The sequence below is a fragment of the Vigna unguiculata genome, chromosome 9 (assembly GCF_037176805.1).
Source record: "Vigna unguiculata cultivar grain cowpea cultivar isolate G323 ecotype 2 chromosome 9, ASM3717680v1, whole genome shotgun sequence".
In the NCBI taxonomy this organism is placed as follows: domain Eukaryota; kingdom Viridiplantae; phylum Streptophyta; class Magnoliopsida; order Fabales; family Fabaceae; genus Vigna; species Vigna unguiculata.
This window is the reverse complement of record NC_140800.1, coordinates 33,952,491-33,975,980: the sequence shown is the minus strand read 5'-3', so window position 1 is coordinate 33,975,980 and position 23,490 is coordinate 33,952,491. Positions and strand designations below refer to the sequence as shown.

General features: G+C 31.5%; 4 protein-coding genes across 4 annotated transcripts; 1 reads left to right on the top strand and 3 right to left on the bottom strand.

The window, feature by feature from the left end:
* Window positions 1–59: 59 nt before the first annotated feature.
* On the bottom strand, window positions 60–2,345 carry LOC114163661 (uncharacterized). Its single transcript, XM_028047958.1, has one exon. It carries the CDS (start codon window positions 2,343–2,345, stop codon window positions 60–62), a length of 2,286 nt encoding a protein of 761 aa, XP_027903759.1.
* Window positions 2,346–2,351: 6 nt separating this feature from the next.
* Window positions 2,352–4,191, bottom strand: LOC114163660 (uncharacterized). Its single transcript, XM_028047957.1, has 3 exons — window positions 3,460–4,191; window positions 3,185–3,368; window positions 2,352–3,115 (listed from the first exon to the last, which is right to left on the bottom strand). Exons 1-3 carry the CDS (start codon window positions 4,189–4,191, stop codon window positions 2,352–2,354), a joined length of 1,680 nt encoding a protein of 559 aa, XP_027903758.1.
* A 9,945-nt stretch (window positions 4,192–14,136) lies between these two features.
* Window positions 14,137–18,273, top strand: LOC114164784 (oligopeptide transporter 6-like). The gene is made up of 6 exons (XM_028049546.2): window positions 14,137–14,684; window positions 15,901–15,998; window positions 16,165–16,734; window positions 16,822–17,080; window positions 17,174–17,356; window positions 17,438–18,273. Exons 1-6 carry the CDS (start codon window positions 14,211–14,213, stop codon window positions 18,050–18,052), a joined length of 2,199 nt encoding a protein of 732 aa, XP_027905347.1. The 5' UTR covers window positions 14,137–14,210; the 3' UTR covers window positions 18,053–18,273.
* Window positions 18,274–19,772: 1,499 nt separating this feature from the next.
* On the bottom strand, window positions 19,773–23,490 carry LOC114162212 (pseudouridine synthase and archaeosine transglycosylase (PUA) domain-containing protein). The gene is made up of 8 exons (XM_028046028.2): window positions 23,344–23,490; window positions 22,872–22,953; window positions 22,719–22,786; window positions 22,529–22,626; window positions 22,166–22,302; window positions 21,986–22,053; window positions 20,275–20,338; window positions 19,773–20,077 (listed from the first exon to the last, which is right to left on the bottom strand). The coding sequence occupies exons 1-8, from the start codon at window positions 23,352–23,354 to the stop codon at window positions 20,060–20,062; spliced, it is 546 nt and encodes a 181-aa protein (XP_027901829.1). The 5' UTR covers window positions 23,355–23,490; the 3' UTR covers window positions 19,773–20,059.

Sequence of the window (23,490 nt, the reverse complement as noted above, 5' to 3'; positions counted from 1 at the left end):
GTAGAATATGAAAATATAGTCATTTTAATGACATAAATGAAGTAAAAAACGAACAATACCTAGTTTTGAGATAACAAAATTTCCTTATAAACAACATTCTTGGTAAAAATGCCTTCTTGTCCTTCAAGGTGTCCTTCTTTAATAAGGATTTTTGTGGAAGTTTGAGAAACACCTCTTGATAAAGCAACATATAATTGACCATGGCTAAAAACATGTCGTGGAAGGTAAATTCCAACGGTAGGTATAGTTTGTCCTTGTGATTTATTTATGGTAATTGCAAAACTCAATCTCACAGGGAATTGTTTCCTAATAAGCACAAAAGGAAGACCTGCACTCTCTGTTGTTTTATGTTTAATTCTTGGTAAGAAAGCTCTTTTTCCTGCATGGTGACCTGTCAATATTTCAACATCCAGCATGTTCATATAGAACCCACGACATAATAATCTTGTCCCATTACATAACCCAGATTTAGGGTCTATGTTTCGCAACAACATTAACGGTGATCCTTTTTTAACCTTTAAGTTATGTGGTGGCAAACCTCTTGGACAAATAGTGTGTAAGTACTCATGTTGGTATAAATGATATGTGTCTCCTTCAACCTCATCAAATGACAACAAATTACGATCTTCTCCTGGAAATAGATCGATAATTATGTCATTAAGTTTTTCTACATCTTCATTTTTTGGAGTTAGTATGGCTCGTTCAGCCATATAAGATGCATCCCATGTATGAAATTGTAACTGAGGAAAAGTTTGGTGTATGAGGTGTTGTATTGAGGTTTCTCCTTCCCATGATATTGCTAGTTGTTGGGGTATTTTAACCATGTCATCAACTTGTGTTGGTTCAATACCATCTCCAATGCGCATGAGATATTCAGCAAAATTGTGATCTTGTAATGATCTCATGTTTTGTTGTAAATGTAATATCTTTGTGTTACTCCATAAATGAGAGTTAATAATACAGGAAGAAATCATTTGTGCTTTTGTACCTTTTTGAATAACTGGCAGTACCTGACGAAAATCACCTCCTAATATGATCACTTTCCCCCCAAATGGAGCATCAGAATCTAGAATGTCCTTTAATGTTCGATCTAGTGCCTCCAAAACATATTTGTTAATCATGGGTGCTTCATCCCAAATAATTGCCTTTGCTATTTTTATTAGTTTTGCAAGATCTGATTGTTTACTTATAGAACAAAACGAACCGGCCTCGACATTGATAGGTATTTTAAATCGAGAATGTGTAGTTCTACCACCCGGTAATAATGTTGCTGCTATACCAGAGGAGGCTGTAGCTAAAATAATTTGACCGTTGCTCCTACAATGTGCAATTAAAGTACGATAAAGAAATGTTTTACCGGTTCCGCCTGGTCCATCCACAAAAAAGACTTGACTTTGATTACGGTTGATTACATCTAAAATGGTATTGAAGGCAATGAGTTGGTCATGATTCAATTTGTGTACATTGTCAACATCTTCAGTAGGTATCTGTATTGATAATTCTTCTTGTATAATTCTTGGTACTGAAGTAGTTGCCAATGCATCATAAGATAAAGGTGGCAAATCAAAATCCTTGATTGTTTTACCATGCTGAATTAAAAGGTCATTTAAATCCCTCAATAACATAGGAATCAAGTTCTCATTGACAGAAGTGTTGGTTGAAGTATAATCTTCTAGCATATAGGTGTGGAAGTGATTCCAAAGGCTTCTAACATCAGTTGGTTCACAAAAAAGTAATATGGTCACAAATAGTCTTCGTAAAGCATATGGCATTTGTAAAGTTGATGCTTCAACTAAGCATTCATGAATACTATTGTCACTTTCTAAAAAGCCCCATTTCTCAGCCGCCTTTTTGAATGTGTGACAATATGTTTCATTTGGTGATAATAGATATTCCCAACTGGTTGGTCCTCTTATGTGAGAAAGCAAAACCCGCAAGAAGAACTTATCTCCTTCAGAAGGAGATACAGTATACATTCGGCCGATAACTTTCTTGTTTGACCTTCTTGGATACCATTCCTTATGTCTATTATTCCAACAATAATGCTCTGGAATTTCCCGATACAAAAATGTTCTAGATTGGGGATCTCTTTGATTGAGTGCAAAAAATTGTGTGAGCATGGTTTTGGAGTTGTTATCATCATTCAACACGTCATTGATGTTTTGGTGCTTATAAAATCGCACTTGTTGTCGATTTGGTAAATGAATTTGCAATCTTTCAACAGCTGGATTCATTCGATAGATTGTAAATCTGAAGATTTTCCATAAAGCCTCGGGAGCACAAATCCATCTAGCATCGAGATATTGCTGGACTTCATCTATAATTGGTCCTCTATGAATCTCCATTGCTACTCAATCCGGTCCTTTGTAAACATACTTATACAAATATTTAATACTTTTGATGCTGCTGCAGACCTCAACATTTATATGACAGTCGTATTTTAAGAGTAACCAAGGATTATAAGGAACCACCCATCTATTGTCAACAGTCACATTTCTATTTATGGAAATTGGTTCATCAAAACGTCTTCTATATTGTGGATATGAATCATTACCTTGTCGTGTTTCTTCCAAGAAATCCTTGGGAAATCTCTTTTGGCATTGATTGCGCTTCATACATGGTGATCTAGGATTGAGAGTTCCGCAAGGACCATGTATCATGTGTTTCAACACAGCTTCATGCAATTGTGGTTCTTCTGCCTTATTTGGTATTTCTGCCCTCACAATGCTATCATAATCTTGTGGATCACGTAACTTATCATTATTATCTAAGATCAATAGCATATGTACATGCGGCAACCCACGTTTTTGAAATTCAGTAACATACATATAACTATTAACTTTTCCGAGGACTCCTTTATTAACAACATCTTCCTTCAATTGCTCAAATTTTGCTCGAAAGATTCTTGTGAGCAAGTCAGGGCGATCTTGTGGAGTTTGTTGATTTTGTAGTTCAGAAGAAATTTCACTCCAAGATGGATTGCATGTCATTGTAAGAAAAATATCAGGTTTTCCATTGTGAGCAACAATTGCCATACCATCTTGATATCGTTGTGTCAAGTCTCGACGACTACCAATAAATGACGATGGTAATATTGTCCTCTTTCCAACAGTATCTTCAAAGAAATGAAAGAGTGAATGATAATATAATTAGATGTAATAAATGTTGTTTTAAATATATTTACCTGCGTGAGTTTGTCCTTCATGCAAAGCATCCTGCAAACCTTGGTACACTTCAGCACGAATGTTGTTTTGATGATTACGAATCCATCGTAACCTTCCGGTCTCAATCTTAACGTAGTTATCTACAACATATTGTTGTAAAAGTCGTCCCGCTTGTAATATTACAGACTGATCATTTGGACGAATCTACATTAAATAATCATGTGTTTCTAAAATATGTTAGCCTTCTTAATATTACATAATTTAATGAAACTGGGATAATTATGATAGAAGTTACCTGAAGCATGAAACTATAATATTCTCGGCAAGAGATACTTTGGCCATTATGATTTTTTGTGTTGGTGTCCCAGCCATATGTTCCAAATGGAAATAATAAAGGATATTGTAAAGGATCATAATATCCTACGGTTTCTTGTATGTTTATTAAATTTCCATCATGACCTACAACTTTAATATCTCGGCCACGTGCCATTGATTCTGTGTCTGCAGTAACAATAATAGCTGCTACTTGAGATGCAGTTGGAAGATTATACTGTGGTTGATTCGCAGGACGCTCTTTAATGAGTAAAGAACATATCTGAATATTTGGTTCTTGAGCAAGTTGTCGAAATACATGCACAAAAGGATTGCACCGGTGTAATATTTGTTGCAATTTATGAACAATAGTTTGATGAAGTTGAGGGTTTTCCAACATCCTATTTTGTAATTCATGTTCAGTGTCATAAATGTACAACTGCAAAAACCGGGGTCTGGACCCATCATTTGGATAAAATCCTCCTATCCTATGATAGATTGCACCTTGAGCACGAAAACTATATATACCACGACCATTTGCTACTATAGTTTCATCCATATGAACACCAAGAGAAGTGAATGAGAAGACATGATTGTAACTTCTTATATGTTGTCTAAAATGTCTACTTTCAGATGTTTGATCTGAAAATATTTGAAGAAGCTCATGTGGAGGAGGAACACGTGGAAGTAAGACTTTCCCACCAGAGCAACACATATCGCGCGATTCATGATAAAATAATCGTGCATGACAATATGGACATGTAGTTGGTGTAGACAATTGAAATTTGAGCATCGGAACCGTATTTAAAAAATTTCTAGCACTATTATGTGTTCGGGGGAATCCATGTAGCATATCTACATTATTGTGATAAATTGGAGGAATAGTAAATAATGTAGTATTATAAATTCCAAAAGTATGAAAAGTGCATTCTTAAAGCACAACATGTATTAATTATGGTAGGAAAAAGATACAAATAAGGTTCAATGGTACCAAAATTAGTATTAACTATTGATGGAAATAATTTACTAACCATGTTGAAGGGCATTGACGTGTGTATTACTTTGTCCTGCTTCATTATGATTACATCCTTCCAATCTTTGTGTAGGAAAACCATAACCTGTGTGGTATTAAATCAATGAAAAAAAGTGCATAATAAAAAACCAATATCACTGTAATAAATAAAGAGAAAATTAAAAACCATGATAGTTGGTAATAAAGTATAATCATATCTTGATACATAGAGAAAAAAAAGGAAGTAATTGCGAAAATTAACGATACTTAAAGGTGTTTTATTTTTCAACATCGTAATAAATTATATCAAAATCATAATTACAAATCCTATAATAGTAAATAAATAGAATGAAAATATTTTTTGAAATGGTATGTAAACAACATAAATTAACTATTGATGAATAAAGTTGACTAACCATGTTCAGTGCCAGTAATGTGTGTATTACTTGGCCCTGCTTCATTATCATTACGACCTGGAAACCTGTCAGTAATGTGCGTATTACTTGGTCCTGCTTCATTATCATTACGTCTTGGAAACCTGTCAGTAATGTGCGTATTACTTGGTCCTGCTTCACTATGATTACGTCCTGGAAACCTTTGTGGGGCAAAACCATAACCTAATATTTAAAAAATAAGATAAATTGTATTTGAAGCAAATATATACTTTACAGGAAAGAACTAAAAAGAATGTAAGCATATTCGGAAGGATTTTCTCGGCTAATGACATACAGTAGTGATGAGGTGGGTTTAAACCTAAACAAAGAAGTTGTATTATACTTTTTTGTATAGGGTTAGATATAATTTTACATTTAAGCGTAAGTAAATGTAATTATCTATGAAGTATTTTTAAGATTGTTAGAATACATTATTGTTTATATATGTTTTTTACTGTTGTACATAATACAAATATAGTGTACTAACCACAATCTATGTTACTGACAGGTGAAGTACTTGACAATGCTTCATATACATTATATTCTTCAAACCTTTGCGGTGCATGAGGAGAACCTGTTATGTGAAAGCATGAAGCATAATAAATATAAATATGTAAATATTTCATAAAATGGTAAGTAAATAACATGGATTAAATATTGATGAATAAAATTGACTGACCATGTAGGGTTTCAGTAATATGTGTATTACTTGGTTCTTCGTCATTATCATTACGTCCTGCAAACCTTTGTGGGACCAAACCATAACCTAATATTTAGAAGCTAAGTTAAATTTTATTTAAATCGAATATATAGTTTACATACAATAGTGATGAGGAAAAATGTGATGTTACCTGCATTAGTTACGGACCGAGCCATTTGTCGAATAGATGTCATTCTCAATCGGGGAGCTCTGTTTGGCATTTGGACAATGTTGGTTGTGTTTTCAGGATTATTTTTCCTTCTTTTAGACTGTTCAATAAGTCTTTGTTGGGGGGTCATTCTACGTCTTCTATTTGCAGCATTTATTCTCCATCTTTGTCTTTGTTGTTCTGATGTTGATTTGTTAGAAGGAATATTTTCCATTTAGGTATGTTGTCTATTTAAACAAAAAATAATAAATAATAAATCCAAAATTAATATAAATTTAAAAATGTATTACTTGGAAGAAAGTAATGAATGAAAAGAAGGACAATGAAAGTAGTGCATAATATGTACAACAAATAAAACTAAAAGAAGATAATGATATAGGAAGAAATACCTAAATGTGTGAGTAGAAAGACTACAAAATTTGATTTGATGTAACAATGAAGAGCAGCAATGCAAATGATGACAGGCTAGTTAGCAAGTTACTGAAGAAAAAAAAATTCATAATTAAAAAAAGTAATTTGTCAGTTTTAAAATAACACAGAATGTAAAAAAGTTGCTAATTTCTAAAAAAAATTGCTTAGTATTAGTATATTTTATGTTTTGTTTGGACATAAGGCTAGGGACATAGAGATTTGTACAATAATAAGAAGAAAATTACATCTTAAATTTCATATTAATACATGATTATACTGTTATAATTTATTACTTTAACACTAATCTTATTATAATATTTATTTTATATATTTATTATATTATAATATAACTCACTTATTTATAATAATATAATAAAAAATATTTATTTTATAAAATATTATTGTAAAAATAATTGTTAAAAATTAAACCGTTAGTTTATATATATGGACCAACAGATAAATTAAATATTTAAATAAATATTATTAATATCATAATAATTCTTAAATATTAAATTATCAATTAATATAATTACAAACGGCAAATAATTATAATAAAAATATTAAAAAAATCATTATTAATGGATTATACTTTTAACTGGATTTGGTCACATCTAAATTATAAATGAATCAGGTTAAATCTAAATTTCATCTTCTTTTTTTTTTTATGAATCAAATTCAGATAAGTCGAATCAGTCCAATGGTTGAAAAAACTCTACTGTTACTTATAGTAGCATCTTCTTGATAGAGTAAATAGTTTGTTGGATATGGTTTAAATATACATAAAGGTGAGAATTTTAACCGAAGGAACAAATATTTAATAATGGAAAATCCACAATAAAGAACCACGAACATCGATTTGCATCTCATCATAACTATTTAAATTCACATGCCTAAACATTATTATGCATTGAATAGATTTAAAGATTTTGCAATTGTTATAAAATGTAGGCTGAATTAAAATGTAGGCTGAACTAATGGATATAAAATGTAGGCTGAATTAAAAAGTTTATAAAATATGTTTTAATTAGAACATTAAGATGTATACTGGCTAAATATAAATAAATCTAACATTAGTGCCTTAAGTTTTTTTGTTTCCAACCGTATTAAAATTGTTCAAGCATCTATTTTTAAAAATATTAAGTTTAATTGATTTCTATAAATAATCAAACTTAAAAACTGATGAATACTATACTCTTCGGTATTCTCTGTCACAAAATTGAACTTTAAAACACAGGCTGAATTATGCGCCTGTGTGTATTTTGAACTTTTTAATTCAGCCTACATTTTGTATACATTTTGCAATTTTCTGTTATTTTACAGTTTTCGCTCATCTTCTATCTCCATAACGAAAAACTTTACACTGTTCCTTTGCACAGTGCTTGATAATTTAAGAATTAATTAACCTTCAGATTTCAAAGTTAAAATAATTTAATCTATATATAAACTACAGCTTTTGTTTAGAAAATTATCTTATAGTGGCCACGGTACTTTTTAAAATAAATTAGAATACATTGCGTTAATTTAATTTGAAAACAGATATGAAATATATTACAATGTTCCAGATATGAAGTATCCTTAAGTTGGCTTTGAATCTGGCATGTTTTGGAGGTTCCGAAAGTAAGTGTTTTTGTTGTTCCTTTGTTCATTCATCTCCTTTTCAGGTTCGTTACTTTGTTTCATGAATTTAATTTAACGTTTTGATGCGTCGTTGTGCAGAAGTGATAGTCAAACTTACTGAGTTTTGCGGTTCGTTCGTGATCTTGAAGTGTCAATTACCCAAGGGAGACTTGGAGACCCTGATTTCCATCACCAACGAAGAAGATGTCGCCAACATCTATAACATAAATGAAAAAAGGAAATTGGACAATTACCCAAAGCGAATAATCATAAATGAAAAGGAACAATGGAAAATACCGTTATTGTTTTCTCCAATGAAGTCCAATGAAAATAAATAACATCGACAAAGTGAGTGTGAAAACAAAGACAATAAGCAACGCAAAACAACTTCACGAAAGGAATAGAAATGATGTGGTTGCAGAGAAAAACAAACTGTAAAATAACGGTTACTTTTGAAACAATTTTAAAAATAATAAATAATTTATTATATTATTAAAAAGGGTAAAATAGGAATTAAAGAAAGTGGACACAGAAAGGGGAATCCCCTTTATATATTGTTATAGATAATGTTTGGTAAAATAAATAAATAATTATAATACTATAAAATAGAGAATCGGATCAATTCATTTTCAATAAATATATAAAATAAATTAAAATATAAAATAATTTTAAATGAGTCAATCTACAGCTAATCTATCAACTCATAATAAATTAAACTGAATTATAAAATTTAATTCACCCAAACATAAATACTCTGAATTTGACATCCTAATTTTAAACAAGATGAGTTTTCTTAAAAAAAACGGTCTTTTATTGTGAAATAATGAGCACAAGGAAGAGTAGCTCCGACAGATACGAGAAAGATATTTCCAAATGATATATATAGTTTGAGCCAGCTCACCAATATCTGTACATAATATGATGAAAACAATGTACACACACTTCGACAAGGATGTGTTATTGTCTTTGTTCTTATATTTCTGTTTTTTTTTTTTTTTCATATAAAACTCATTTCTGAATTTAGTATTCCTTCCCCTGCTCACTTTTATATGTCTCTGTCTCTCAGGTTAAAAAATTATCATTAAATAGCACAATAATTGGTATGATTTATATGGTAATGAAAATTAACATCTTGTTTATAAATTTGTATTTTGCAAGAGTATATTCTTTGCATATAGTCAAAATATGATTACATATTAAATTATAATTAGTTATTGTTCTCAAATTTTAATATATTTTTGTTTTCAAATTTAAAAATAAATTAATATAGTTCTTTTAATTTAATTACATTAATATTAATTTTTTTTATGTTAAAAAATGATATTTGAGTTAAAATATGTTTAGAACGGTATAAATAACTCAAATATTATTTTATGACAAGTAAACAAAATGAAATTTAACGTATTTGAGTTAAAAAAAAATTATATTCATTATTTTTAAAGTTTGAAAATTAAAATATATTAAAATTTAAGAGGAAAAAATCATAATTTCGTATCCAAATTTTAATTACTTCAAAAATATTAACATCAGCTTCTTCTTTTATATTTAATATCTCTAAAGTATATGTTATACGGTGTTTCTTTATTTAGTGATTTATATAATGTCCAATATACTGTTTGGATAGTGATCTTCATTTTTATATAGAGAAAGAGAATGTAAAAAAATGTTTACTTTTTTTTTATTATCGATTAAAAACATATTATAATAGATCGATTTAGTAACCCACATGTGTCCCACTTCTTTGAGGACCCAAAGTTACATACCTAAAAAAACTTAGGTGAGTTAATGACATAACTTAGAACAATCATGTAGAAGACATAAAAACCTAAAAGAAACTTTCAATCATGGCTGTTCTGCAAAAACTATACTTAAATGGGAAAATAGAAAAATTGAGTGAGTCACTTGCAATAATCAGTAATCAAATCATCCACACCATCAACATTCACACATCACACTCACAGACTTTCATACCCCAAGTTCACATAAAGTTTTTTTGGTTCCTTTAAAAAAATAAATCTATATTTTTTTATTTGTTTTTCTTTTCAAAGTTTAAAATAATATTTTTTTTCATTTCTATTAAAATAATTTGAATTAACATAAACTGATGAACTTATTATAAAATAGAAATAACAAATTTCATAACCATTTCACTGTCAGAAATAAAAGTTATGAAGTTTTTTGACTTTTGGAAAGAGATTAAGAAAAAGAGGAAATAGCTTACCGGATCCTCACTGTAGACAAACTAGTGCCTAAATTATTGCCCTTAATTGTAGGAAACACCAAATTATCATTCAAATGCGTAATCAATTAGAAAAATCCAAATTCTATAATAATCTGAATAAGAATTTAGATTTTCTGCTGATCTATGTATGATATTTCTGTATTGTACTTTCCTAATATACTAATTTATCATTAATTTTAACATTTTAAAATATATTAAAATATTAGTACAATGTATTTTTAATGTTCAAAAAAATAAAACCAAAGAAATTAGTAAAGAATCTGAAATCATTTACATAAATTGCGCATAATGTAATTCATTCTCAATTTCTCACTGCCTAGCAATGTTCTCTAAATTCCAACTATCCCTTGAAAATGACTATAATCTGTTGAGTTCTATGCAAAAGTTTCATAAACTCTTAAGCACATATATAAAGGATAAAATTATCCACCAATCTTAGTTATTTTGTCAACATAAATAAGAAGGTTCATTACTTAATTAAAAAGCTTAAGTCTGTTTCTACTTTTTATAAATAGATAAATTTTTACTTTTGTTTCTATAAAACAAAATTTTAATCGATAAAAAAATTTAAATTATTATTCTTAGTCTCTACAATAATGTTAACATTTACTTTGATCTATATGTTTTTTATTTCGAAATTTAATCTATAAATAAAATCTTAAATCACTACTTTTAAGTGTTATAGGAAACAAGTTTAAGGCTGAGCCAAATTAAATGTCATTAATTAAAGAGCTCTTGAGAAGATATAAGTATAAAAGATGGAAAATAGAGTCAAATATTGAGACATAAATGTGAATACTAAAGCAGAAGTGTCCCTACTAATTAATGTGCTGCCATAATAATCCTTGTTAGTTGGTCTTCTTTTTTTCTTAGCATTACCTAAAATACAAAGGGTAACATTAAAATTTAATTTTACATGATATCTTTTTGTGATTTTCCATAACTTCACACTTCTAGGAAGAATACAACTTTACAAAATTTACAAACTATACAAATAAAACTTCAAAAACTACAATTGAAAACAAAATTAAAATATAATATATATACAATAAATAAAAGAATCTCGTTGAATAATATCATAAATGAATACTAGTTTACAATTAAGTGTGGAATATTTCTTTTTACACTTTATAAAAAGTTGGTATAATTACTGAATTAGACTCCTAATTTTTTCGGTTTGGTTCAATTCGGTTCATTTATTATTGATTGATTCAATTTAGTAATCCAGTTATTTAAAATGGTTCAATTTGGTCATCTCCGTTAAGTTGAAGTTAACACCGTGTTCGTCCAAAACCCGTGTCAAGTGGTAAAATTTTTAACTTTTTTTTTAATTTTTTTTTAAATTTATAAGTTGTCACTTCTCTTCTCATGTTACTGTCGTGCCACGTCGCAGTTTACCGTATTGACACGTGACAGTGGAAATAGTTGTTTTCAACTCAGTCTTTTATTTAAATTTTTTGTTCAATTTAGTATCCTTATTTTTTAAAACTATACAATTTTGTCCTCTGTAATTTGAGACTAAATTACTTACAATTACAATAATTTTTTTGAATATATACATCAAATAACTCCACCTAAATATTCAAATTATTTTATTTTTAATAATTTTATCTATATAATTTTTTACACTTGAAAGTATTTTAAAATTATTCTTTTTGCAATAAAAGTGTATATGATACAGAAAGTTGTATCTTATTAATCACCGAAGAATTTTGGGGTGCCGTAGTAGTTGGGAGTATGGTATTTATTAGAAGAGAAAAGAGTGTGCTATTTTTATTGTTCAAGTATATGAAATTGTTCTATATGTATAAAAGATAAAGTTAGGCTCGTGAAGTAACATATTAATATATTTTATCTATTATTTTAAATTTAGAAAAGCAAATTATAAATAGAAATATTTTTATAAAAACAATTATTGCAGAAAATATTAGAAGGTAGGTTTTTATAGAAAAGTTGAAATAAAGCCAAAAAAGTAGTGTTTAGTTTTAGCGTGAAAGTGGGTGAAGACGAGTGGCGGAGAAATTTGTGCCATTCATTCACTTCACATCACTATTCACAAAGTGGACCTTTTGCGTCTTTAAAACTTCTATTTTTGTGCGGAGTTCAAAATTTTCAAAGGGCAAGTTTGATGAAATTAATAAGAACAATTTTAGAAAAAAAGAGAGAAAAAGAAAACTTCAAAATTAATAGGACCGTCATATTTTTTTTTTTTTTGTCTAAAAGAAGAGATGAAACAAAGAAAAAGACAAGTGACACCTTGCATTTTGATTCTCCCTTATTTACCGTTAAGATATATAATAAAAGAATAATAATTAAAAGTAAAAGTTTATATATTTATATATAATGTAAATAATATGATAGAATAAAACAATAATAACTAAAAATAATAATGTATAGATTAAATATTAATACAAATACTAAAATAAATAAAGTATAATAATATCAATTTTATCTTAATAAAAAAAATTAATGACATTCATAATAATTTTATCACAAATAATGTGATCATTTTATGATTGTATCTATTGAAACAATTTTTTTATCATCACATTAATCTATTGAAATAAAAGGTTTTAAATAATTTGATACTTAAACAATCTAGTCTTAATTGTCTAACATAATATTAATAAGAAAAATAATATATTTTTACCTAAACAAATAGTATTAAGTTTTGATATAATATAATAATAGTTTCAAGTCAAATACAATAAATAAAAAATAAAAGTGGAAGGGTTAAATATGTTTTTAGTCCTTTAACTTATAGTAAAAATTAGAATTAGTTCATTTTCAAAATTTTAGACCAATTTAATTCCCTATGTTTATAAATACATAAATTTAGTTTTTCTAATCAAACTTTGTTAAGTTTAGTTGACGTTTCAATGACGTTTCCAGTTACCATTGAAACGAAAATTGTCAAACAGTATAAACAACTTAAATGTTATCCTTAAGCGCTTGAAACGTCCTTGAAATGTCAAATAATTTCCGAGTTTGGTTAAAAAAGACTAAATCCATCAATTTCTATAGTTGGGATATTAAATTGGTCTAAAGTTTTGAAAAGAAATTAATTTCAATTTTTACTAGAAATTAACGAACTAAAAACGTATTTAACCCAAATTTGAAATATGAATTTGTATTAAAACACAACAAATCTAGTAGGTGTGTAACATTTATATTTTTATAGAATCTACTCTTTGTGTTTTTTCTGCATGATCTAATTTACATCATTTAACCTATCTTTACATCCTTTTACGATGTAGTTTACATTATCTACTCATTACATTTTGTTACATTTTATTGTATCGGCTAATATTTTTATTTTTACATAGCCTACTCAATAATTTTTGTTTCGCTCATCTTTTTATCATTAAATAGTCTATTATTTATAATTTTTCTACATTGTTTAACCAATGTGTCATTTAAAATTAAACTTAAATTTTTAATTTTGATTAAATCAATCTTTATCTAAAATAATTATATACAATAAATTTATTAAAAATATTTATAACTAATTTAAATAAATTTTTAATATAACACAACCAAAATATTATTGTTTAATTTTGTAAAATAAAATATTAATGTTAAACTTTAATTATATTTTTATATTTTAATAACCTCAAATTTATATAATAATATATCACGGATATCTATACTAATGTTGTACGTAAAAATAAAGAAAAATTATATTATAATAACTAAATTTTGATAATTTTTTTTATTATCTAAATTGTTATATTTTAAGTGACTTTCCATTTTTAAATTTTTTTTATTTTTTTATATTTTAAATCTACTCAAAATATGTAACTTAAATTATAAAAGAAAATTATTAAAATTTAGTTGTTGTATAGTATCATTATAAAAAAATAAGAGCTTAGTCATCATTGAAGGGAAGGACTAAAGGAGCATCCAATGACGATACTTACTTTGATGTGCAATAAAATGAAGGTCAAACATAACATTCATCAAAATAGTAGTGTGGATGATATAGACAACTTTAAGTCGGTGTCATAGCTCTTCGTTTTTCCCAAAATATTGCGCTATGTCGTTTTGTGCGTAGAAATATTCGTCACTGTCTTTGTAAATATACATGGATATATATCTACCAATTTCTTGTAACACCTTATTTCTGTTTCAAGCCAACACACTTTCACCATGCCTTCCACTTTTGAGGTTCAGGGTGGCTCAGACTCAGAAAATGAAGAGTGTCCAGTGAAACAAGTGGAACTCACTGTGCCCAAAACCGATGACCCCAACATGCAGATTCTCACCTTTAGAATGTGGGTTCTGGGGGTTCTTTCATGCGTCTTGTTGTCCTTTGTGAACCAGTTTTTCTGGTACAGGACACAGCCTTTGATTGTTACCTCAGTTTCTGCTCAGATTGCTGTGGTTCCTATTGGCCACTTCATGGCAAGGACTTTGCCGACACGTGTGTTCTTCAAGGATACAAGGTTTGAGTTCTCACTCAACCCTGGACCTTTCAACATCAAAGAACATGTTCTCATAACCATCTTCGCCAATTCTGGTGCTGGAACTGTCTATGCAACTCATATTTTGAGTGCAGTCAAGCTCATGTATAAAAGAAAGCTTGATTTCCTTCCTGCCTTACTTGTCATGTTAACTACTCAGGTTTTCTTCACTACCTTTCATATTTATTAGTCTTTGTTCCTCTTTATAAAACAGATTATTAATTGTAACAATCTGTAATACTTTTTTGTTAATTCTTTTAAAATCAGCATACCTATAATTAATACCTGTATGTTCGTTGATAGGAATTTTGGACACATTTTGTTATGAGTTAAATTAGTTACTTCTTTAGTCTTAGCAAAACTGGGGATTACATATAATTAATATTTCTTTTGTACTTACTAACTTGATGTTCAGATACTCAGAATCAATCCTATGCAATCTTGTTAAAATTATGACAATCTAGGGAACACGGTATTAGAGTCAACTCTTGGATAATTCTGTCAACAAAAACATGTATACTTTGTATTTCAAGTCAATTACAAGGGCAACTTTTAACTTATAAGGAATTGATTACCATATGACTTCTTTTGTGTATTCTATTCTTTGGAGACTGAAAAATTCCTCAGGGGCCCTACCATGTGAGAGAAGATGAAAAATGAAAGGAATAAATTGAGATTTGAATCCCAGGCTCTGAAAATTGTAGCTTAAAATTGGAAAGGCCTTAAAGAAATCATCTACTTTTTACTAAAATGCTTAACAAAGTTTGAAAAGCTTAGGTTGGTTTTACTTGGTCATATTAGTTTCTTACAGCTTTGATAAAGAACATTAAATGAGATTACATGATCCAAGATAAAAATATTTGAAGTTTTAGTCAATATTCAGTCCTGTGACATGTCCCAACAAATCTGTTGTTTCATTTTTGGAGAGTAACGATTCTCCTACACCCAAAATTGGATGTGTGGAAGCTAGTAATGTCAATTCTGGACAGTCTTAGTTGCTGTCTTCTTCTATTATCTTAATTGTAATTTCAAGCTATCTGGTTTTAGTCACACATACACTGGTGATATCACTAAAATAGATTAGATGAGAGATAAGCGATTTCACCTGACAAGTGATTTGATGAAAAATAAAGACAGCCATCGAAAGAAAACTGAGATGGAAGTGAAATGAAAGAAAAACTACCATCATGCATAGTATTGTCCTATTTAGTTAGGGATACTCAATAATGTTGTAACATTCTTAGTCTCTAGGATAAGTGGAAAACATTGTTGCAAAGCTATTTCTTTTCTTTGTAATGGTATTAATTCCTGTACTGTACTAATGGACTTGTTGTGTGGAGTATTATCATAAGTTATGCTTTGTGATTCAAATTCAGGTGCTGGGGTTTGGTTGGGCAGGACTATTCCGGAAATTTCTAGTTGAGCCAGGGGAAATGTGGTGGCCTTCTAATCTGGTTCAAGTCTCATTATTCAGGTGAATTTTCTTTGTAGTGTTAGCAACAATACCCTTTCTATTCATCAAAAACTGAAAATTTCAATTAACTTCAATCATCAATAGAAAATGTGTCTAGATGAGTGTGCTGCTAGCATTTTTTATTTAGCTAGTTATGCAACTATGCTGATTCAGTACATGAATGCAGTGCTCTGCATGAGAAAGGAAAGAGGCCAAAAGGAGGCACAACTAGAACCCAGTTTTTCCTGCTTGTGTTGGTCTCAGGCTTGGCTTACTATGTGTTTCCTGGCTATATGTTTTCAATGTTGACATCTTTCTCTTGGATTTGTTGGGTTGCCCCCAAGTCCATTCTTGTCCAACAACTTGGTTCTGGCTTGAAGGGTCTTGGAATTGCAGCATTTGGATTTGATTGGTCTACCATTTCTGCTTACCTTGGAAGTCCATTAGCCAGCCCTTGGTTTGCTACTGCTAACATTGCTGTTGGGTTTTTGCTTATAATGTATGTGATGACACCAATTTCTTACTGGTTCAATGTCTATGATGCCAAGACTTTTCCAATATTTTCAAGTAAGCTGTTCATGGGAAACGGTTCCCGGTATGACATTTCAACTATTGTCAACTCCGATTTCCACCTTGATCGGCATGCCTATGCAATCAACGGACCTGTGCATCTCAGCACATTCTTTGCAATGACCTATGGCCTTGGATTTGCAGCACTTTCTGCTACCATTGTGCATGTTCTGCTCTTTCATGGCAGGTATCCACTTTGTTCACCATCATCTGAAATATGCTGTGTCTTTCGAAGTTTCAATTTCATTAACAGTTATATATGCGTCCTATGCAGGGAAATGTGGAATCAAAGTAAAAGGGCCTTTGGAAACAGTAAAAAAATAGACATACACACAAGACTCATGAGAAGATACAAATCAGTGCCAATGTGGTGGTTTTACATCATTCTAGTAGTGAACATCGCTCTTATTATATTTATTTGTGAGCACTACAATGAATCGCTCCAGTTGCCTTGGTGGGGTGTGTTGCTAGCTTGTGCAATTTCCATTTTCTTTACACTTCCAATCGGAATAATAAATGCTACAACAAATCAGGTATCTCAACAATTCACTTACTGAACTTGCTAACTTTACAATGATGCTAGCTAAGGAGAATTTTCTAAGACCCCATCTCTTTGTTCTTAACAGCAACCCGGTTTAAACATCATAACAGAATACATAATTGGTTACATGTATCCAGAGCGCCCTGTGGCTAACATGTGCTTTAAGGTGTATGGCTACATCAGCATGACTCAAGCACTAACCTTTTTGCAAGACTTCAAACTTGGACACTATATGAAGATTCCTCCAAGAACAATGTTCATGGCACAGGTAAGAGTACATAAAGCACATATTAGGCGTTAGTTCTTATTTGAAGAAACTAAATCCAGTTGCAAATTTTACTGTACGCAGGTTGTAGGAACACTGTTATCAGTATTTATATACACAGTAACGGCATGGTGGTTGATGAAAACGATCCCTAACCTTTGTGACACCAACATGTTGGATCCTGATAGCCCTTGGACATGCCCAATGGACAATGTGTTCTTTGATGCATCAGTTATATGGGGTCTTCTTGGACCACGCAGAATCTTTGGAGACCTTGGTGAATATTCCAAAGTGAATTTCTTCTTCCTTGGTGGAGCTATTGCTCCCTTTCTGGTTTGGCTTGCTCACAAGGCATTTCCTGGGCAAAAGTGGATAACTCTAATTCACATGCCTGTGTTGTTGGGTGCCACATCAATAATGCCTCCTGCAACAGCTGTTAACTTCACTAGTTGGATACTGGTTGCATTTCTCTCAGGGTTCGTTGCATACAGATATAGACAACAATGGTGGAAACGCTGCAATTATGTACTGTCTGGTGGTCTTGATGCTGGAACTGCCTTTATGACAATCTTGTTGTTTCTTGCTTTGAACAACAACAACGTTTTGCTTAACTGGTGGGGAAATAATCTTGAAGGTTGTCCCTTGGCTACTTGTCCCACTGAGAAAGGCATTGCAGTTAAAGGTTGTCCCATTCACTGATTGTTATTGTATGATAGTGCTAGCAATATACTCTGACAATAGCAGCCACCTTTCAGCAAACCATTTTTATTGGTTAAAATTTCATAAAAACTACAAAGTTAGAGGTGAAAATCTTAGATTTTATTGTTTGGCTACATGTGAAACTTATTTCTCAGGATAATTTGATGGAAACTAGAAAGTGAGAAGCCACTCACGTGGTCTTCGGAATTTAGTTTTCGAAAGTGCTCAAATGTTGACAGTTAACCCACATGAAAGGATAATACTTTCCGATACGCACTAAACCCTTAACCCACATGAAAACAAAAAAAGATGGCAATAATTGTGGTCGATTAAATCGATGATTTACTACCCTTCACCAAATAAACAGCTGAATATAACAATGGATGGCATATCGCTGAAACTTGCGATTAAATTCTACCTCGTTCGACAAAATGTGGTCAATCTTCATATCTATACGCCTGATTATTGGATGTACAATGAGACTCGGTCGCATTATTGGTAATGTTAAGACACAAACCCTAATAACAAGGGTTGTTACATGAGAAATTAGATAAATCACAATTAACTAAATTTTCATGTCATGTTAATCACTAACGTGTTTACACCAGCTACCTTTTTGATGACCTGTAATTTTCACTCCATATTGGCATCCGCGTAAGTAGTTAGCAAGATCACTCACTCGAGCCTCTTTGGTGAGTATGACAAATATTTTGGAGCGCTTATAACGAGGGACCATAAAGTTGAAACAAGGTATATTTAAACCTACTAATTGGATTATCAAAAGCATTGAGATGATGTTTTTTGGATACCTGAGTCATATAGTAAAAATGAACAAGATAGGTGACTCAATCCACCACGAATTGATATGTTAAGGTTGACTCACTCGTACATATAAAAATGAAAAGTATAAAATATATGCCAACTTCATTAGCACCCTTTAACTATCATCATCAATTGGGTATTACGTATTGACAACAATGGCCAGAGCATCGTTTAACACTTCCAAGCTAAGCGATCTTAACCTTCTCTTCTCTCCACTTCAACTCACGGATCAAATATGTCCTTTAAACCTTAACAACTCCACCAACTTTCTCTTCAACTTTGCTTCATGTTCCACCATGTGCAGAACGAACCTTAGAAAGATGAGTTAACAAACAAACCTTAGAAAAGGAAAGTGGAGAAGCAACAGAGAAACATAAAGGAGCAACAGAAGAACACGGGAGGATCAAATCTAATGGAGCACAGATGGGACAAGATCGAAGGGAGGAGTGTTGTGTGAGAGGAACAAATGTTCTTGGAGTTCTTGTGGTGTCTTGACAACACTTGTGAATGGTGTGAAGCTCAATTCCAATCTTTCCAAGTCAAGTAGCGTGGCAACATGATGTGGGAATGATAGAGGAAAGTGTGCGGAGGAGGCAAAGAAATTACAGTTTCAGTTTAGAATAGAGCATTTTAAAAATATACGGAGTTGTTGATCAGTTCGCCATTAGCAAACCATAATCTAGTTCAAACCCGAAGGATTAAGTGAACCATACCAGTTTTAGATCATAACCGACAAAACAATTTGATTTTTCAACCCAATCCAGCTCAAAGTTGTGATTCCCAGGTTGGCTCATGGCGTCATTTCTACTAATAATGCAATGAATAAACTACACTTTTTTCAACAGCCAATTTTCTCTACATCATTTGCTATTGTTTAAGAAATTGTGGTAATCAAAAGTATCAAATGGCATCAAGTTTGAATTAACTTTCCGAGCATGATTGCAGTATTCATTTCAAGTCCGAAAGTAAACAAAACTTCGTATTTGTCAACACGCAGAGTGTATTCCATGTTACAGGAAATCTACATAGTACTAAGAGCACTCTGTATAACAAAACTCATTTTTTTACTGTTTATACCGTATAACAACAAACATACAAGTTCGCATATGATCCCTAAGATCTAGATCAAGGTCCAGAAAACAGGAATTCATCTTAGTAGTAGGCATTGAAGCTCTTACAACATCTTCAATCAAGTCGCTCCATCTACAACGTAGTATAGAAAATAGATAATGAGGATGCATCAAATATAGAACTAACACCAAAAGGAAAAAAAAAAAAATCAGAAGAAAATATATTATGAAGCACTAATGGGTACATTAAAAGGCAAGAATATGAGACACTACATCTACTGATTTCTTAATAGTGATACGAACAAGAAGGAAAGCATATATCCATCATACCTTCCAAAGACCATCATTGAGATAATGCAAGTTGTCAACCCCAATTCCTTTGTTGATTGCTTTTCTGAAACCACAGAAATATTTAACTTCTTGAGTACAAGAATCAACCAAGGAAAATTAACATAGGCAAATCAAAAAGTTCTCTTTATTTTGACATCATCGACGACTTTTTATTATTTAATAACAAAAAGCAAATGCTATGGCATTGATGTAAGGAACACTATTGATATTATAGGCAGTAAAGTGATGCTCCAGCTTTAAGCCTTTAAAATACAATGTTGAAGTTTCAGTTGAGCTGGTGCTAATTTGATAGCAGACCCATCATGATCAAACTTGGTTTGCTTTAGAAAGACGGCAGGATATGCCTGCAGCTCATTAAGGTTCAATTATAAATTATAGTCTGTAGACCAGTAACTGCATAAAAATACAGTAAATGGTTTAGGGGGGAGTTATGTGATAGAGAAATCATGTAAGGAGTGGATTCAGATCAATGAAAGTGTGTACTGCTTCCAATATCCTCAGTTTCATTCAATAAACTAAAATAAAAAACTGGTCTTTCTCACTGTTTCTCACCGGTCTTGCAATGGTATTTTCATTATTGCACACTGGTGATACTGAAAAGGAATTAGGTGAGGGAGCTAAATAATATTCATGAAAACACTGTCAGAAGGGACTGGCATATAAATGTGTTCATAGAAGCCAAGGAAAAAATTGTTTGGGGAGTTCATTATCCCCCACTTAGACAAGGTCCACCCTTGATTGCACATGAGAGATCGTACGCTCTTAATGAGATATGGCAAAAACAATTATTTAGATCTTAATTTTTCTCTTAAATGTATGGTAGAAGAAGCACGTTCCAATTGACTGAGGAACTCACATGACCCAAACCAAACCAAAAGTAAAAAACGGATTGAATTGGGAGGAAAATTAGTTAACAAGAATATAAATCTAATTTAAGTCAAGTCAACTAAAGAGCTTGAAACTCATAAAAGCCAACCCAATGTATTTCTATATATGCCTTACGAAAAAAAAAATTCACTCCCATATGAGTTAAAGATAAAACTCTATTCAATATTCTCCTCCCTACCCGTCAGTGACCTCTCATGGGCCACCCATCAAAATGCAATCATCATATCTCAGCATTGCTGAGTTGATTCATTTGGATGAACTACGGATTTGAGTAGAATGTTGGAATAATTGGTTGCAACCAGTTGCAGAGAGCAGCATTGCTGAGTTGACTTCACAAGGTTGATGGTGATGGATGTGGGGAGCTTGAGAAGCACCCATCTCAGGCTTGAGATCAAGTGCATCTAATAGGTGAGTAGTTTTGGTCGTACGGAGCAGTTGATGAAAGTGCAAGGGGTGCAGAAATGTGGGATGTTAGTTGGTGTTACCAGACGAGGGTATTCAGGTAAGGGGTGATTCTGCTGTGCTGCAATTTGTTACTTTCTTAGCTTTATCTTTACAAAATTTGTGTACAAAATTATTGAAAATATGGCAACCACATGATCATACATAAACCAACTTGAATTTGATTGCGTTAGTTTGGTTTTGTTTGTCCTTGAAAATTTGCCAAGCCCAAAATAAACCTTTTTAATAGTAAAACGAGAATATCTGACAGAGTATCCATATATTTATAGTGAAAGAGTTCATACTTAAATCATTCAAAAACTTCCTCCAACCAAAGGACGGGATAAGAAAAGTTTCTTACATGTCTTTTGCGGACATTTTTGTAAAGCCAATAGCAAGAGCATGCTGTTTTCCTTCGGCCATGATCGCCTAATATCAGATAAATACATGGTTTGGTTATGATTAATATATAAATTCACTAGAAAATGCTTACTTTGTGCATTATAATCAATATATGTATAATAGAATATAATGGAAGTACCACAGGATATTCTGCTCCTACATCCTCATCCAAGAAACCCCCAGGAGATGTAAGACCGGGACACATTATGTTTGCCCCCGCCAAGACAAATCTAATTGCGCCACGATCAACTTGTAATTTCTTCATTATATTTGGATCTAAAAGGAAAAATATTTAACCAAGTATAATTTTTCCACATAATCCATTTCAATATATTTTCCATCATATGAGCTGTACCCAAAGCTGCATCCTCAATAGTTTATTATGTAACATTGAACATTTGGTATGTAAAAGACATGCAATATGCAGTCAATTAAAAACCAGCGAAATGTTTATAATTATTGTTACTAGGCAAGTTAAAAAATACATGAACTATAAACTTACATTGATGGAGAAGTCGCAAGGTGGGCATGTATGGTCCATCACGAACACTGAAAAACAAAGGCACGTTGTTCACAAGAACCAGGTTGAGATGGTTCTGACTACAAGACCATGGGAAAAAAGCAATAATCAGTTAGCAACCATAAAAGATATGACACAGAAAAATGCACAACAAAAACAACCACAATCAAACCATTTAGCAACTATAAGAGGGGACTTCTTGGGAAGTATATCATCCAACACAGGTTCAAGGCCTGGATACTGCAGAGAAGGGATTGCAGTTAGTATACATGTGACAGAAAAACCAATCAGTACCAAAAACGAATGTTGTTATACAAGGTTAAACCTCTTCTGCAATACTTTGCCGTATTTTTCGTTGAACAGAGGCCTTCACTTGGTTCTGTGCAGACACATCTTCGCCTGAAAATCTGGAGAAAAAAATTAAACGTACATCTGAAGATAAATACTGGAAAATCAACGTTATAATAAACAATTGTTGGGGGAACAATAGGATCATGTTCATGGACATGAATTAGAGAACATGTTACACATTTTACAGGAATTATCGAGTGGTTGGGAGAAGGTGATACTAGGAAAAGAGGACATTGGGCGTTCCAATACAAAATTAATAATGTTTTAGGGTTTATAGCACCATCTCCACCATCAATGGTGCAATTGGCAACGAAACCCCGAAAATATCCATAGGAAAAACCCATAATGAAAAAAAAAAAAAAGGAGAGAGAAAAACAGGTTTTGAATCACATCAGAGTATAGGAAGGGTGATTTCACAGTTATCTTTGTAGAGCGAGTAAGCGTACTTTTTGAACATTTTTTGCAGCGTTTAGCTTCAGAGTGAATCTGTCTGACAAGGAAAATTGTAGAAAGAGAGAGAAGATGCAAACGCAACCTCGCATCTCTTACAGGTGTTTCTGTAGTTGGACCATTCAAGCTAAGGCCCAATGTAA